The sequence below is a fragment of the Hippocampus comes genome, unplaced genomic scaffold (genome assembly GCF_001891065.2).
Source record: "Hippocampus comes isolate QL1 unplaced genomic scaffold, H_comes_QL1_v1.1 scaffold158, whole genome shotgun sequence".
Taxonomy (NCBI): Eukaryota; Metazoa; Chordata; class Actinopteri; order Syngnathiformes; family Syngnathidae; genus Hippocampus; species Hippocampus comes.
In genome coordinates this window covers 2,043,791-2,061,094 of record NW_017805548.1, presented here as the reverse complement: position 1 = coordinate 2,061,094, position 17,304 = coordinate 2,043,791, and the positions used below count along the sequence as shown (strand labels likewise).

The following is a 17,304-nucleotide window of genomic DNA, read 5'->3' as shown; positions in this document are numbered from 1 at the left end:
GCTGCTTGACATCCAAAGGTCCGTTTTGTAGCCATTTTAGCAATGCAACGTTCATGCTGCGTCTGAAGGTAACAATAACAAATACTTCCTGGATGCGGTGGCTTTCCTTTCCACCATCTCACTGTCTCTAACTCAACCTCCCCTCGATCGCCACCCAAGACAGCGTTGCTCAGCTGATGTCATGCAATGAACTTTTAAGCCAGCCACGGGACGCTTCGTAGTCCTCGATGGCCATAGTTAGCGCGATGGAACTCGCCTTCTCTCTAATTAGTGCTCCAGTTAGCGTAAGGTTTTTAGCATGATAACAAGTAAAGCATTCCAGGAAACGTTCGTTTATTTGACTGTCCGTCGAGCCACAAGCAATTTACTCTGAGCAGCTAATCGGATGCATTCCACTCTATCTTCCACGGATCTAGCTACAGTATCTACACACATTGATAGTGAGGTCCCTCTTGGCCAATCGGAGGCCAGGATGATGCTAAGTAAGCCAATGGCAGAGCAGCTATGAGTATGTTGCGTTCAGGAAACTTGGAGCTGTGTAAACCAGTGTGGTGGTTGCTGTTGCCGTTTCCGAACGAAGCAGGAGAGGTCGCTGTTGGATTCGACTTCGTTGTAGTGAATCTCTTCGCGAGGCAAGAGCAGAGAAAAAGATTTTGTATAACGCAACAGGGTTTTTTTTCGTTGTATGGGGTGCAGGAGAGTGGGAATGGTGTTAATGCATGAAGATTTTTTCACATTAGGGGGTATTTTCGCCCATGTAGGTTTTGTTTTAAAGGAGTTTCACTGTATTGTATTGCACGGCCACAGAAACTGCCGTGTGACCGCAAGTGGGGCTGCACTGGGGTAAACACGCTTCGCTTTAGTCAGTAGCTTTTTATGTGTGAACGCTCCACAAAATTTGCTCCGGTGTAAGATATATTGCAACAAAATACATCGGTGCAGCACCGATGCAAATGTGTGCTGTGTGAACACCCCTATTATGGCTGTGCAAAGCTCACAAAGTAGTTGTCTGTTTGAGTGTGTGTTGGCGAATGCACATGTCCATTAGTGTCGGGCTGAACCCTTTTATGTTACAATTGGTTCCTGCTAATAATTACCACTAGATGGCATGGGAACTCACTAACTGGGAAACAACTCAATGTGGAATATAAAGAGACTGTGACACCATATATAAGACGCACTGTTGGCTTTTGGGAAAATTGAATGCTTATAGGTGTGCCTCATAGTGCAGAAAATACGGTATTCTCCCATCAGCTAACTTTTATATTGCACTCAATTTTTGGATGCAGTTGCAATACATGCCACATGTACTAATGGTGGGGTGGGGTAAAGGAGAGCTGTCAAATTTGTTTAAATTGCCAGTCACAACATTTTTTTTCGCTGTTCTATGCAGCAGGCCAGCGTTGGCATACGGCTGAGCACTGACACGAATGCTCAGCTTGAAGTTCAAACCAGTTACCTCCACGCCTTACTGGTGCTTATTAAAGTAAAAAGCAAATTGATTTGAATAATGTAGAGCAGGGTTCCCCAACCACTGTGTCCGCAAAGAGAGACTGAATAAAAATATTTTAATGAGTTGATCAAGGTGCTGTGAGTCAGCAATTGTACTACCCGCTACAAAATGAGTTTTCTAATTTAAAGTCTGCTTTATCATTTTCACATACAGTCAAACCTTGGTTTTCGAACGTCTCTGTTCTCAACCAAATCGGTTTTCGACCAAAAATTTTGAGTTTTTTATGCCTCGGATGACGACCGAATTTCGGTTCTCGAACAAACTGAGCGCACTTGAATATAACCATTACACAATTATTGTGTAATGGTTGTGTATTCAACCATTGAATATAACCATTGCACTTGACTCCTCTCGCCTTCCTTACACGAGGAAGTGACGCTTCCTCAGGTAGACGAGGAAGTGACGCTTCCTCGTGTAGCGTTCCATTGTGCACAGACGTGTTCAATAAAGATTTTTTTGAAAAAAAGAGCGTGGTTTCGGTTTTCCAACAAATCGGTTTTCGAACAGCCTTCTGGAACGGATTATGGTCGAAAACCGAGGTATGACTGTATTTTAATGACATTCACAAGTTCCAGGAGTTCCACACAGCCTCTCCTGTCATTGAATCACGTTTCTTTGGTGTGTCTGTATTCATTTACTACTTATGTACGGCGCGTTTGACAGATGTTTAGATGCACTAGAAAATGATAAGTTTGCAAGGCAAGGTGCTTAAGAAAGGACAGGCACACCAATGGAATATGACCCAAAGAGGGAGGATTCACAGATAGCTGAGGCTGGCTTCACATTGTGTAAACATGGATTTTTCCTGAGATTTGTGAATTGTCCTTTCAATTCATGAGAAATAACAAGCACACACTTGAAAATACCTTAGACCAGAGGTAGTTAGTTTCCCAGTCTGGCTGGCGGCTATAATTTACACTTTGAAGGAGAGCATTTTTTTGTTGGTTTCATTAATTCTTTCTCAAGTAAAGCCAATAAAAGTAATTAAATGAGAAGACTATGACTCAATGCATGTTTGGAGGTATGCCAAAAAGAAAGGGTTTGGTCTTCTACCATGCGCTAATTAGATCAGCGGGCTCCACATTTTTTCGGGCCATGGAGGCACTTTAAACTAGACAGATTTTGATGGACTACCATAAAATCAAATGATGAAGTGTAAAACTTACCAGCGTCCCATTACGATGGATGTAATTGTTGTAACACAGGGCTCCTTGCTCTTTCAAGCAACTCCACAAAGGCTTGTCTTTTAATGCTGGTTACACAGTTGCTGTCACATTTTTAAATACAGTGATCCTCACAGTCGTAGGTGGGGAAAAAATAAGCCTGCTGGACGGGGATATTCTCCACCAATTAATATCATGACTATAGCACCAACTCACACTCACAAGGCCTTTTATGATGAAATCAATAAAATAATTTTGTTCAGTCTCTCTACACTGATTTAATAGCTGTCTGGAAGTGTCTTACAATGTGTGCTGGTGTTTAAGATAAAAACTTCATCTTCAGTATGAGGTTTTATTCTTACGGGGTGCTGGACTTAAATACAGCTGTTGGAATATGTAAGAGGGAATACTTAGGGTTTGGTACACACAAGGTTTGTAATCCTTTATTTATGACAGACCCCACAGATAGGCACAAAATCACTGCATGAATAGTTTTGGTCGTATTGTGTGTAGTCGGCTCGCATTATCTCAACACAGAGCACCACACACATAAAGATTGTACTCCAACACCAGTCTTCCGAGGCAGATGATATGTGACCTTACAAATGCAAAAAAATAGCACAGACACTTCTGGGCATGCGCTGATGATTGCTGAGTGCTTCTGAAGAGGACCAAAGAAAAATGTAAGAAGGCCATTTTGGCAAGAAAAGACTTGCTTTGGAGAATAGGGAACCCATTTTTATACACAAGCCAACATTGAATAGGAGATACTTCCTTTTATTTGTCATTATACTCATTGTGAATTTGGTTTTAGGAGGTTTTCGAAAATAAAGCTCACTTGTGAAATAAAAAAATTCCCAACTTATGAAATCAAGCTCATAAATTTGATATTAATACCGTTTAAAAATCACTCTGTGAGAAAGTCGTAGTAATGTTAATAAAAAAGGTGAGATATAAATAGAAAAATACATTTGTAGACAATTTATTTGTGTAGGTAAAGGAATGTGAAGCTACATTTACGGTGGTCGACTGCTTAGCGCGTCCACCTCACTGTGCAGAGGCACGGGGTTCGATTCCACATCAAGCTTTCCTGTGTGGAGTTTGCATGAATTACTGTGTGGAGTTTGCATGTTTCCTCCCACAATTCAAAAACATGCGTGGTAGGTTGATTGAATGCTCAAAAATCATCCCTACGTTTGACTGTGAGTGTGAATGTTTGTCTATGTTTGCAACCAGTTTGCAACCAGTTCAGGGAAGTCAGCTGGGATAGGCTCCAGCACGCCCGCGACCCTCGTAGCGGATCAGATAATGGATTGATGGATAAAAGAATCAAAATCGAGAATCGTTTGGAACAGAAATCAAATCAAGGAACTACAATCAGAACTGGAACTGTTTAAACAACGTCCAACCCTTTGTCTTCTGTCAGTTGTACTCCTGGCGGTGACTCCTACATTTCCAATAAATACTTTATGAAATATATATAATATATACACACACACTACATTAAAATAAAGGTAATGCTAGGTAATCACATTTAATAGACCCATTGGCAGCGTAAATGCCCGTATTTCAGACTGCAGTCTAGAGTTCAACCAGCATGAGAAAGGTACACGAAGATCAAAACAGGGGAGCTAAAAGTTTGGAGGGGGGAAAAAATGACTAGTGGAAATTCTGATTGGCTGCGAAGTTTAGAGTGTCACCAGCCACATTGGCCGGTATTCACAAAAGTTAATTTGAATCCTGGCTATGAAAATTCAAGCTATGAATATATGAAAATAAACGATACAGGTTTTCCCTGCGCGAAACTGCATTTTTACACTTGTCCTTGAATACCACGCTAAGACCAGCCAATCAGGAACCCCGTCTCATGTTAGCCAATGAAAAACCTTCGAGTGAGGGCATAAGGACTGAGTGCACGGGGAAGGCTGAAGTTAAAGAGAGTCCGTAACACACTTTTTGGCTTTCGTGGCAGGAAAAATAAAAAAAGCCATTGTCCATTATTTGACTTTTGTTGACTTAAAAATGAAAAAAGGCTCTTAATCTGAGCGAAGCGTGCAGGTCGAGTGCTGCACTTAGCGATTATCACGACAAAGCACGCCAACACTCCTCTTGTTTGTTTTATGTTGTCTTGAGAGGGAAGAAATTTCATCTGTGCTGTATGTTGCACATTTGACAATAAAGTTGTACTTGACTTGACTTGACAACAAAGTTGCGTTACAACACAACAACAGCGTTTGTTGTGCATTGAGCAACATTGGAAATTGTGAAATGTCCTTTCGAGAGCCACAAATAATTAGTAAGCTAGTGTTTCTCTCAAAGAAACAAAGAAGATTGAGGTCTGAGGACAGGTGTATACTCCTGACTTGTATTGTCCAACTCTTATTTAACAATGATTTCTTAGGTAACACAAACCAGCTGCTTTCTCTGGTCTGACGCATCATGAGAATTAAAAGTGAATGAAGCCAGATGTTTCCTGCTGGTTTCAAACACTCATGAAAAGTTTTACAGCTTGCTCTGCCTTTCTCAACAGCGGGTCTCTTGTTCAGGTGACGTAATGAAACTGAGCTGCAAACATGAAAACAGATTCTCTTTTTTTCTTTCTCCCTTTGCTAGACACGACCCATTCTTAAGTGAAGGTCGGTGAGAGATTTGAATTACTGTATTTACTTTGATCCATTGTAAACATGCAAAGAAGAAAATCTGTTGAATGCAAAAAAAAAAAAAGTACAGATTGAATGTTCCAATAGGGAATTGAATAGAAAGTGTCATACGCTGGCTTTTATTGACAGAAGTACTGTATGTTGGTTTGCCTCCCAAGCGGCTCTTCTGATTTTATTGTCTTTGTTGCTTAAATTAATTTATAACTAATATTGATGGAGTTATGTGTAAAATATGAAAAAAAAACACATGATGGTTGCACTCAGCAGTCTGCAATTGCAGCTTGCAATCAGAGCTGTTGCTTTTATTCTTATTATTATCATTCAAAATTCGTTTCGTGTGCAATTCACCGATGTCACTCACAAAGAATGTCAATCTGGAGGGCCGAGAGAAGCATTTTAAAACGGTACGCGTGAGCTACGATAGTTAACAGGCTGCAAATGTGCGTTGCATGCCTCCATGTCAGGTCTCCTACTAAGGTAGGCAGTGATTTCCTTGTCACCAACTCATCAACTCTTGTGTACTTTATCTTTCTGTTTCGTTCATCTTAGGGGCCGTTTTGGCTCTTGCTCACCATGGCATGCATGTGTAAGTGCGTGCGTATGCGCGGTAACGGGTCGTTCGCGGGAGGTTGGTTGATCGAAAAGTAGATCTTCGGTCAGAAAAGGTTGGATACCCCTGATCTACAGTCCCAGTCAGCAAAATTGGTCTGGCCCGGCTCTGGCGCGGACACGGCACGACACTCAGCCCACATACCGCAATGAATGACGGTCCTGCAGTGGCCCGGGTCTGGCATCCATGATCCGGGCCGCATCCGGCCCGCATCTGAGCCACATTGTATAACCATATCCGGCCCTACTCCGGCCCGACGCTGGGCCATTACAGGCTCCTCAGATCAGCCTTAATTCAACCTTAACTCAGCCACTTAATTCATGAGCCATATTAGACCCACATTTAAAAAAAGCCTCAAAAACGACTGTTACAAAAATTTTTATTTTCATCATATGAACCTCACAAAGAACCACACAAACTGGAAAGTGCACGACAGTTAGCACCAAGTCCAAACTGTAATACAGCAGCTTCTTGAACAGCATTTATTCATTGATCAAACTGCTTTCCATCTTCTCCTTTCTTTTCATTCGCTCCTTCCTCCCACCATCCCGATCAGAAGCCAGCTGTAGCCATCTTTGGATGGTGGCATCAATTTCCTTGTCTGTGGCCCACGATGTTAATCGGTTTCGCCTCACAGCGGCTGAAACATGCAAACATATTTTAAAATTAACTCTCTGTATCATCAGGTAACATTACTACGAAAAGAAAACTAATATTCTGGTGTCAGATCTCGAGTGTTTATCAAATATTTACAGCTTTGTACAAAGAATTGTTTTAAAACTGTAAGGATGGGCAGTGTGGTAGGGAAACAAACATTTGTCCATGATCATTACTAATGTGTTGGCTGAAATATTTGCCTCCAGAAACAGAATCTGAATAATTTAGATTTAAATTGCTTATACCGAATTTGAATTACACAACTTGAAGGCTAAGAGGCTCGGATAATGGATGGATTTGTATATTTTAGTCTGAAATCGTGATACTGAATCCAAATTGTAAAATTTGAATATCGATATATCTATCGATATATAGTTAGATATATAGATATTTCTCTGAAAATACATTTGATCACCACTGAAAATTAAGTCTTACAAATACAAAATAAATTATTCTAAATTCGTGTCACAGACATCCGGGCTTGCTTGGAGAACACATATCTCCTTGAAGAAAATCTAAACCTTTTACTAACATACAGTATACCTAAACGTTTATATTGGGTTGGTATAAACGTTTAAAGTAAAAAGTTTATTTTTCCTTATATGGCCAAATGTATTCGAAAAAATAGCAGCCTATAATAAACATTTTAAAATGCAGTTTAAGAGAAACTTAAAAAAAAAACAAAAAAACAAAAAACAAATTCTAATTATAGAATTTAGATTCATTTTTTTCAGTGTAAGGATTAAAACATAACATTTCAAATGCAATTTACTGTAAATCAAATTCAGTTTCAGTGATTAAAATTCAGATCTGGATAATTCAGATTCCATTTCTGGTGGCACATATGTCACCCTCTATGACACTGCTGGTATCTAGCCCAACTTACCAGTTACAACAGTTCGAATCTGTAGGTGCTGGAAACCAATCTTTCCATTTATTCCTCTCATGTTTATTTTTCTTGCCAGAGAGTTATTGATCATTGCATGCATAATGCTCCAGACACATTTACGAATGTCCACTCCACCTTTGAGAGCCAGTGTATTTACCTGAAATCATCCCAACATCACTTCATTATGATTTAAAAAAATAAAAAATACAGTCGTTTAATACCGACACTGGAAAGCTTATTAAATTTTTAAGATGAGAGCATGTGTGGAAGATAGCAAGTCAGTTTGATCGTAGAAAGGGTTCCGTCAGTCGTCATCTGTACCTGTGGGTAAAAAACAAAAAAGGACGTTTCGCTTCTCTCACAGTAGCTTCGTCAGCGGTAGACAACTCTGAAGTCTCCGTGAAGACTCCGGGAAATTGCTCTGCGCTAAGTCAGTTTGATGCAATATGGTCAACATGTATGAGATGCCAATATACCAATGTTTTCTGGAGGTCTGGGTTGATGTGAAGTTGTTCCTCCAGGCTCTGAAGAGAACCAACATCTTTGAGTGGCAACAGATTTGGATCAAGGCCCATCTCTGCCTCATCAGCTGCTTTCATACCCTGTAGAGTCTGAAAGATGATTCGCAGTTGCTCCAGCATCATTTCTTGCTTTAAAATATTATGCAACAGGACTGTGGATAAAATGAACAAGAAAGAGGGATTGGAAATACTGCAAAATCCACATTCAACCCACTGTTACCCACTGAAGTAGATACTTCAGCACCACCATTTTCCAGATCACCTAATTGTGATTCTGCATACCAAACAAAATTTGTGAATACTCACAAGTTTGCAGACTGGATCTCTTCTCACTGCTTTGATGTGACTCGAAGTGTGTTGATGGGACTGCGGAAGATGCAGTATGCCTCTTGGTGTGCGTCATTGGGGAGTGCACCTTACTGCCAGTACGCCTTGGAGTGTGAATCTCACAACTGGTACGTCTTGGAGTGTGCACCTCCCTGGGGTTGCACCTTGGAGTGTGCTCCTCCCTGCTGGTGGACCTTGGAGTCTGCACCTCCCTGCTGGTGCACCTTGGAGAGTGCACCTCACTGGATGTGCGCCTCAGAGTGTGCATCTTACTAAAGGTGCGCCTTGGAGTCTGCACCTCCCTGCTGGTGCACCTTGGTGAGTGCACCTCACTGCTGGTCCTCCTCGGAGTGTCCATCTTATTGAAGGTGCGCCTTGGTGTCTGCACCGCCCTGCTGGTGCTCCTTGGTGAGTACACCTCACTGCTTGTGCTCCTTGGAGTGTGCATCTTATTGAAGGTGCGCCTTGGAGAGTGCATCTTCCTGCTGGTGCATGGAGAATGGATCATAGGCTCAGGACTGTTATGGCCAGTGGAGTTGATCCTAGGTCTATTTTGTTTCCCTCGTTTTAGTGCAGGAGTGATGTTCGGCACATAAATCTTTGGCGCACTGGGCAATGAATCCAATCTCCTTAAAGGTACAAAACAAACATTAATACTGTATGTTATGACAAACAAATTGTAATTTAAATTGGGATTGACACTTCTTACCTTTTTGTTGACTTTCGTACTTTCATCTCATTATCATTGTCATCACCGTCATCTTCCTCCCCAGGGAATAATATGTTCTTGCGTCTAAAAACAATTTAAGAATTTCATTAAAATTCAGCACATCTTCAAATTTTGTGCACTACAGTATTAAACAAAAGCAATCAAAATAACCTACATCCTTTTCCTTTTAAATTGAATTGGAGAGTCCTTTTCATCACTTCCAAGGTCTGTGTTATCAACAGCTTGAGGTAGTTTAAGCCTCGCTTCATTGTAGTCATCTAGAAAATTGTCCGCAAAACAAGTAAGTAATACATAACCGACCATTAGCTCAATCGAAAGGTGGAGTTGACAATTTTGTACTTACAGGATGTGAAAATAATTCTGGCTTTATGGGGCTTCCATCCATGTCCAGGACATTCTTGGGATTTTACAGCTTTTGCCACATCACTTTTATTTGGAGGCCACATGCATTCTCCATTTTTCATCCAAACTGAAGGAACAACTTCAACCTCACTGGTGTCGTCAAAGACAACAATATGAAACATCTGAGGAAAATTAAGAATGATTGCTCTAATCTAATCCTTACCCAACAAAATTTCAATGCAAAAGTGGAACAACCAAAAATTTGTCTTTGAATGGTAATCTGACATACTTTTGCAGATTCCTTCCCAATCTGAAACACTTGAGACTGGTGGAGAGGTTGGAAACCACATAAATCCCCAAGTCTTTTGAGTCAACTGGATAGGTAAAGAAGTGCTCCACCTGTTTGTATTCATTTCCCACAATATATAGTGTTCCTCTATCCTCGACAATATTTTGGACTGAAATTAACTTGTTATGAATTCTGATACAAGAATCTCTCTCTTTGGAGTTCACAACTATTCCATCAAAGGAAAGCACTTTAAACTGGCAAAGCCGTTGTGAGAAGTCATCTGGCACAGGCCCATCCATGTGCTCTTTGTAAAGTTTTGGAGTTTCTTTAACATCAGGATTGAAGTCATCATTTTCCATCTCTGATAATCTTCGCAGCACCTGAGTCAAAGGATTACATGGCCCCCGAACTAATTTCTTTAATTTTCCCAGGAAGTTTTCATATGGAAATGCAGATATGAGATCTAAATTGCCATGGATTTTGACATCTTCACTGAGATGCACCAGACCATGAATATTTGAAACCCAGAACTCTTCACCATAAAGCTGGCCAAAATGTTCAACAAATGAAACCAACAGAGTATTGGCAAGGTCATTCATCTCCAAACAATACTTTGGACTTGCCAAGATGTACACACCTACTGACAAAAGCAGAAAGTTATCGTAGATCTGAGGCTTCAGTACACCCCTGAGCACAACCGGACCAGTGTATAACAAGAACTGACGGAATTCTGTGGCTTTCCACCTACATCGGTCAGCTAGTGACCGTGGCCTTCGAGTAAACTCACTAGGGATGTAATTTCTCAGTGCAAGAAGTCTATCTGAAATGATGGAAGTGAGACTAGATGAAATGCGACAGCGTAGTGGGCCTGTGGTGCTGATCCACAAATCTAAAAGACGCTTCATTACACCAAGACAAACCAGATGCATATAATCATATGGGAAGCAAGCAATCATATCAATGCCTACATCTGCAAGAGGTGACTGTTGGACATGATGTTCTTCATCCATTGCTTGTCGAAAACTGTCATCAGTTCTGCGCCTTGCATTGACCTCAGGAAACGTCATTCGATTACATTTGCGTACACCTGTTTGGTCACACTTGTCACAGCCATGATAAGCATTGTGTGACTTCACACCTCTTATGAAAGCTCTGGCTGGGGTATCACACACAACAGAAACAACATTAACAAAGAAAGATTTCTGCTTGAACAGAAATCCACTTTGCAGTGCTTTTAGCTCATGTACCAAATCATGAAGATACTCAGCCAGTGAATTTGGCTTTGAAGTACCACAAAAAAGGCCAATCAACACTGGTTTCTTTGTGTATCCTTGTAACATACCAAGGATTGGCCAAAACTGAGTTCTAGAACTCTTCCAGAGAGGTAGGCCATCAAAATTTAACTGCAGTTTAAATACATGTCCGTCTGTCAAGGAAAACCACACTTTATCGAAGATTTTCTGAAATGAATTCAAAATTCCACGATAATGGAAGACACCACCTGCTGCATTGTGAATGTTGTGGCTTGTTTTAGTTTTCAGCAATGTTCGTCCATCTTTGGGCAGGAAAGGGTGGTATATTCTAAGGATGTTTAGAAGTGCTGACAGAGCCATGAGAGAAATACCAAATGAAACTGCCCAATTAGCCAGTGAGCTATGGAGATCACCACCATTCTGACACTGGTCTCTAAGATCAGACATGTCCTCATCAGATAATAAAGCCTCTGCCTCTTCCAAATCCTCAGCGTCAAGGTCCTGATCACTTTCATCATCACTGACTTGCATATTAAATTCCTCTGAATTGTCGAGACAAACACTCAACTCAGAATTGACAGAACCCAACCCCTCTGTTTCCGCCTCAATTTCAATGAGTTCTTCAACTCTTTTGACAGCCCTCCTTCGGGCATTACTCCTATCATTATACATCCAAGCTTTCTTCATACCTTCACTTGAGTGGATTTTCCTTCAACCTGAAAGAGACAAAGAATAGTCCAAATCACAAAATTATCAAACATTTTTAATACTTAAACTTGAGAATTGAATATATATGACATGACACATTATTATTGTGAGGACAAATGGTTATTCGTCTCTGTGTGCCTTGCGATTGGCTGGCAACCAATTCAGGGTGTCCCCCACCTACTGCCCAAAGACAGCTGGGATAGGCCCCAGCACCCCGCGCAACCCTCGTGAGGATGAAGATAAAGAGGATCAGAAAATGGATGGATGGATGGATTGATGACACATTATTGGACAAGCTGTTGAAATATTCATCTAGACACCTACATGGGTGTCTTCCCGCATTAAGCAGTCTATGAGGAGTCTGGCTACTCTACTTTTTTTTCTTGACTGGACATGTGGCTGCACAGACCTCAAACAGGTAATTACTGTTGCTCAAAGTATAATTTGTTAAAGATTATTTAAAGTAATCCTCTGTCAGAGGCTGTTCAACACACCAGAGTAACCTTGAAATAGTTCTCATATTTGAAAAAAGCAGTGTGGCTGCAGTTAAAAATCATCCAGTTAACCAAGTCAGGACATTTTTAACCTTCTCAATAGAGCCTAAGCTTTCAAACACTGTCCACGACATGTGTAAAAAGGGAAATGACGCAAATGATTCTCGGGGCCCATAATTGAAAGGCCCTTAATATAATTTGAAAAATGACCAAAAAATAGAGCAGTCACTAAATAATTTAGGAGTACACATACAAATTCAGGACGGGGAAAAAATAAAAGGGTTAAAATTTTTAAAAACCTGGGGAAAAACGTCAATTGTCTGCTTATTTCAGAATGATTTGAATGAAATATTGAGCAATAGCTCTCTCTGAAATGCAATGTTCGGTCAATGGATTGAAGACTTAAAACTACAAATGGTTGCATCTTGTTTGATAGATGATGTTAACATCACAATAAATCAGACAAGTTAATAGTCCATTTTGTTTTTGAGAACGCTTTCTCTCCAAATTATTATTTAATTTCATTTTAACATCAGAATTTATTTATTGTAAAATATTCAGGTAATAATTATTAAGTTAAGATTAAGTATAAATACATGTTTTTTTGAATGGACAGTATCAGTATTGCAGCAAACTGAATCAAAATAAATTGCAATGTATTTCAGCGCTTCCCACATTAATTAATTAATAATATATGGAAAGAAAATGGCCATAAATATAAATAAAACGCAGTTTATGCATAACAGTTTCACTATTGTACGACGGCCATAAAGCCAGTTATGGGAGCCCGAGAAAGGGTTATTTTTTATCATGTCCGAAATCTGCATTTTTACGAAAACTCATATGGATACCGAAACTGTGACGCAGCAGGTTCAGGCCCCACCTGCCTGTGACGTTGCTGAGCGGTTTATTTAAAAATTCGCGCGCTTCAGTCTCTCGATTTAGACACAGCAAGTGACAATTTTAAGAAAAAATACCCGTAAATACCCATTAAATTGAAGCACAATATATTTTTAATATTTCCACATGCCAGCAGAAAGAAGTCACATCTATGCTCGGAGCACATCATTACCCCGGGCCGCATTTTAGGCTAATGCTAAATGCTAATGCGTCATTTAATGGCCCTCTTCAAAATTCAGGCGAGACTTGAGACAGAATTGTCTTTCTATTGTAATTGACAACGTACTGTCACTAAAGACAAACGTTATCCTAAACATAAAATAAATGCATTTACTCACCAGTCTTTTAGGGATGTGGCACAGGAGTGTGTGTGGGCAATTGTGGAGTGAGCGTCTTTGTTGTCCGTGAGCGGGATTCTTCTGGCTACTTCTTTTTTTTTCCCCCTCTTCTTTTTCTTCTTCTTCTTCTTCTTCTTCTTCTTCTTCTTCTTCTTCTTCTTCTTCTTCTTCTTCTTCTTCTTCTTCTTCTTCTTCTTCTTCTTCTTGCTTAATTGGCGGTGTGGCAGCTAACGTTCGAGATGCACGACTGCCACCTACTGTGCCGAAGTGTAGGTCAGAGTTGTATACGGCTGTTGTACAGTACAAAGAAAAAAACCAACCTAAAATTCCATTTCTCAAACCCCTTTTCTCTTGAAATATGAAAACTTAATATCTTCTGTCCTGAGCGTATTTTTAAGACTGATCACTATCACCAAACTTTCCTTAATTCTTTTATAAAGTTTTCTCCACTTCCCTACTTGTACTGGTACAGAAGATTTTTGGTGTTTGAAAATTAAATCATATTAAAACGACTGGTCAACCCACAGAGAGGAAACCATATATGATATATCCTCTTGTTTTATGTTGAGAGAGAAGAAATTTCAACTGTGCTGTATGTTGCACATACAGTACATTTGACAATGATGCACGTTATTTTTCTTTTCTGTTTGTTTGTCTCCCCCTGGCTAAAAAATACATTAAAATAGTGGTTCAAACATTAACATAATTGACCACGCGTTGAACTCGCGCGTGTGTGTGTGTGTGTGTGTGTGTGTGTGTGTGTGTGTGTGTGTGTGTGTGATGGTGTGCGCGCGTGTGTGATGAATGGAATTCCGCATTGGTGTGCAATTGTAAAACAAGGCTGTGTGTAGAAAAAAAAAATCTGAAACTGCATTTAGGAGTGGCTCAATTCTGGCTGGCCATATTCGGGCCGGAGTTGGAAATTGATTTCTGGCCCAAATACTTCACGCCACAATCGGCCCTCATCTGGTTTGCCAGAGTCAAGCCAGTGCCTCCTTTGCCACGCCTGGGCCGTGTTCGGCCCACATGCGTTATGCCATTGCCGACACCAGGCCAGCTGTGCCGGCTTCATGCCGAAGCCGGGCCAGATGCCTTTGCTGACTGGGGTGTTACAAAAAACCTGCAATCCAAATAACTTGTCTTTAAGATTTTCATTGAGAAAGGCCAAATATAAAAGTATACAATCCGTTTTCTCCGGTCGGAAGTCAGCGAGCTTGGAGAAGGTTTGAGGGGACTGACATTGGCACCTTCATATGAGGTTTTTTGCTGGTCTTTTTGTCTTCCCTGTGCTTGTACGGGGGCCTGTGCAGGTTGTTTGTGGAGCCATCTTGACAAGATTATATATTTTTTCTTGCAGATTCTACACTCTGCCATTGTATTGTCAAGAAAATTGACATAGGTCCAGATTTGACTCTTCACTAATTTTCAAAACTTTCCTTTCCAATGTTGGTGTTGTATCTCTCCCTCCCTGCTCTGTTCTTTCGTTCGGGAGGACGACAGCACACCATTTCCCCGGTCAGCTTAGTGCAGAACCCAAACGATGGAAACCATTGACCAATGACATGCAGTGTTGGGGGTGAGAGAGAGAAGGGGGCGGGAGAAAAAAAAGCGGCTCCTGAAACTCACGGTATAAGTTTTCCAAAGAGCCGTTTCATTCGTATCTGACACATCACTACCATACGCGCTTGTAGTACAAGTTTGCCTCCTCCATTCATCATATAGGAATGCTCGACTTCTGATATTCTTTCCATTGAGGCATCCACGTGTTTGTAAGAAAATGCTGTCCATGTATCAACTGAAGGGATAGGGTTTTTTTTAATCTGTTCATTGCCTATTAAAAGTGAGTCAGTATCACAACCTTTAATAAACAATACACACTTGCAGGTGTCTCCAAACCTAGCACCACACCTGAGCAGCCGGCTTCACCAACAGCCCCTGGCTTTTCAGATTCCAATTCAAAATCTACTGCTCGTCTCCAGCCAGCCTCTGCGGTGTGTGGGCGACCTGCATTAAATGCTGCATCCAAGCTTCCTGTGAAAAGCTTACCTTCAAGTCTTATATTTTCATCACTGGGATGCAATGAGAATAATGGACCTACACACAAAGGTGAGCTAGTGATGCAGTTCACCACTTTCATGCAGTTGCCTGTGTGTGTGTCTGTCTGTGTCGTTGTGCACATGTTTTTGTGCGCCTGTGTGCGCGCTGACATCAACACTCTGTCTTCCTCTGTTGAGGTCAAGGGGCACATCTGGAAAGGATATCGAGAACGCAGACACACGTGAAGCACTGTTAACCATTTTCAGGACAATAAGGCCGCATTATTTGGCAACACGAAGGGTTATATGGTTTTTAACAAGAGAATGTTTTGATCGTGTTTTCAGTAAGTCAAACTACAGTTAGGTAAATGAAATGTACAGCCTTACCACATGAACACCAGGTAGACACACGTCAGTCTTACTTTGAGAGCACAACAAGCAAATCCATTATCAAGTATTCAAATTTGGGTTGTGTTCGGATCAGGCAATTCTGGCATTTAAAAAAATTCTTTCCATAATAAGATAAGATAAGATAAGATAGGAAAACCTTTATTGGTCTCGCAATGGAGAAATTCCCAATTCATAGCAGCAAAGTTATGAATGGAAGAAGTAGAACAACAAAATATAGGAGCTGCTGGAAAGGCAGCCACTCACGCGGCGCCATCTTGAAGTCAAAATAACACAACACAACACATCGGACACAGACAGTCGTGCAATCTTCACCGCTTTCCTGCATACACTTTGTTGTCTGAAGCAGTTATAGATGAAAGAGGAGAGGATCAAAGTGTCCTTTTACCAGTGGATCAGAGACGTCATGCTGAAAATGTGCACGTCTGCTACAAGCTAAGTTTTGAAAGCAAACACGAAGCTGTAGCGTCCATTGACAAAAAGAGATTAGTTCACTACTCCTGTCCCACGTAATCCGCTTCAACTCCAAGCCGCGACTCCCGGTTCCACATCCGCATCGGCGCTCTGCGGAAGACACAAGCACCCCGGAGCTGTCCAGCAACGACAGTCAAATGGCGCCGACATTCCTCCCAATCAAAATCAGTGCTGGTACACACGTGCCGCCGAGTAGGCGCAACCACCAAGCACAGATTCTTCTTCTTTGACGAATGTCATGGCCAAAAATGCTGAAAACAGTCCACATCAGGTCCACACGACGTAACAACAAACACAAAGTGACAAAACAAACAGAAAAACAACAAAAAAAGCAAGGCTCATCAGAGCACTTGCAGATGGCTGCCTACTCGGGCGCCATCTTGGACTTCTATATATTATATAATATACTATATATATAATATACTGGTGTCATATTTTACACATGCCAAAGAAACAAATGGAACCTGAAAAGAATATTACAATGATAGGGCAACAATCACAAAAGTGGCATAAGAACATACCTTTTGTTATTAATAACCCAAATTGTATCATTCTCATGAGCATTTCCTTCATTTATTTTGTCTCATGAGAGATCGTGGTCTTTGATGCCAGAGGAATGTCAGCCACGAGGGCTGGAATGTCAAACTTGTCATGCACAGGATGGAGAAAACTCGATAATGAATTGAGGCTTTTGAACATTCATAATTGTGGAATAGCTTGATCTGGAAATCAAACAGTCACTTCATTCATGACAACTTGAGAAATTTTTGAAACTTGTTGTCTGCTCTAAACAAATGACGATCATACCAATTGGGGTTTGTCATTTTTTTGTGAATTATTACCCAATGGGAAACCACGATAACTAATTTTGGGTTCCGTAAACGTTCATCATGGGAACCCATTTTTCTATTTTGACTGATACTGATAATCAAGAATTCTAAAACTCAAAAGTATAATGTTTCAAGGGTAAACGTTTGAAAACTATGCATTAA

General features: G+C 40.7%; 2 protein-coding genes and 1 long non-coding RNA gene across 15 annotated transcripts in view; 2 read left to right on the top strand and 1 right to left on the bottom strand.

The window, feature by feature from the left end:
- The window catches only part of mtus1b (microtubule associated tumor suppressor 1b), a 100,486-nt gene that overhangs the window by 42,680 nt on the left and 40,502 nt on the right, over positions 1-17,304 (top strand). For 2 of the 3 annotated variants that reach the window (XM_019879665.1, XM_019879667.1), the window contains exon 5: positions 15,279-15,500. The exons of the other annotated variant lie outside the window; for it this stretch is intronic. In XM_019879665.1, coding sequence (XP_019735224.1) covers positions 15,279-15,500 — 222 coding nt within the window. The remainder of the gene's footprint in view (positions 1-15,278; positions 15,501-17,304) is intronic. 3 annotated transcript variants of the gene reach the window in all.
- On the bottom strand, positions 6,309-13,528 carry LOC109521683 (uncharacterized). 11 transcript variants are annotated; one of them, XM_019879689.1, is made up of 13 exons: positions 13,395-13,528; positions 11,644-11,670; positions 9,966-10,081; positions 9,414-9,595; positions 9,225-9,327; positions 9,050-9,133; positions 8,715-8,969; positions 8,625-8,654; positions 8,549-8,564; positions 8,320-8,488; positions 7,969-8,165; positions 7,490-7,649; positions 6,309-6,586 (listed from the first exon to the last, which is right to left on the bottom strand). In XM_019879689.1, the coding sequence occupies exons 3-13, from the start codon at positions 10,058-10,060 to the stop codon at positions 6,429-6,431; spliced, it is 1,449 nt and encodes a 482-aa protein (XP_019735248.1). In that variant the 5' UTR covers positions 10,061-10,081; positions 11,644-11,670; positions 13,395-13,528; the 3' UTR covers positions 6,309-6,428. The 11 variants fall into 11 exon arrangements, with proteins under 11 accessions (XP_019735248.1, XP_019735238.1, XP_019735242.1 ...); XM_019879679.1 differs by having other exon boundaries at positions 9,966-11,670; XM_019879683.1 differs by having other exon boundaries at positions 8,625-8,714; positions 8,805-8,969; positions 9,966-11,670.
- Positions 8,504-8,838, top strand: LOC109521699 (uncharacterized). The gene is made up of 3 exons (XR_002169410.1): positions 8,504-8,528; positions 8,619-8,708; positions 8,799-8,838. It is a non-coding gene; the product is annotated as an uncharacterized LOC109521699 (long non-coding RNA).

Bases quoted from the DNA above. Each gene is read 5' to 3' on its own strand.
- LOC109521683 (XM_019879679.1), bottom strand. From the start codon at position 11,641: ATGAAGAAAGCTTGGATGTATAATGATAGGAGTAATGCCCGAAGGAGG. The intron at 9,134-9,224 runs GTAGGTTATTTT...AATTGTTTTTAG, and splicing joins CAATTTAAAAGGAAAAGGAT to ACGCAAGAACATATTATTCC. The intron at 8,166-8,319 runs GTGAGTATTCAC...TTTTATCCACAG, and splicing joins GAGATCCAGTCTGCAAACTT to TCCTGTTGCATAATATTTTA.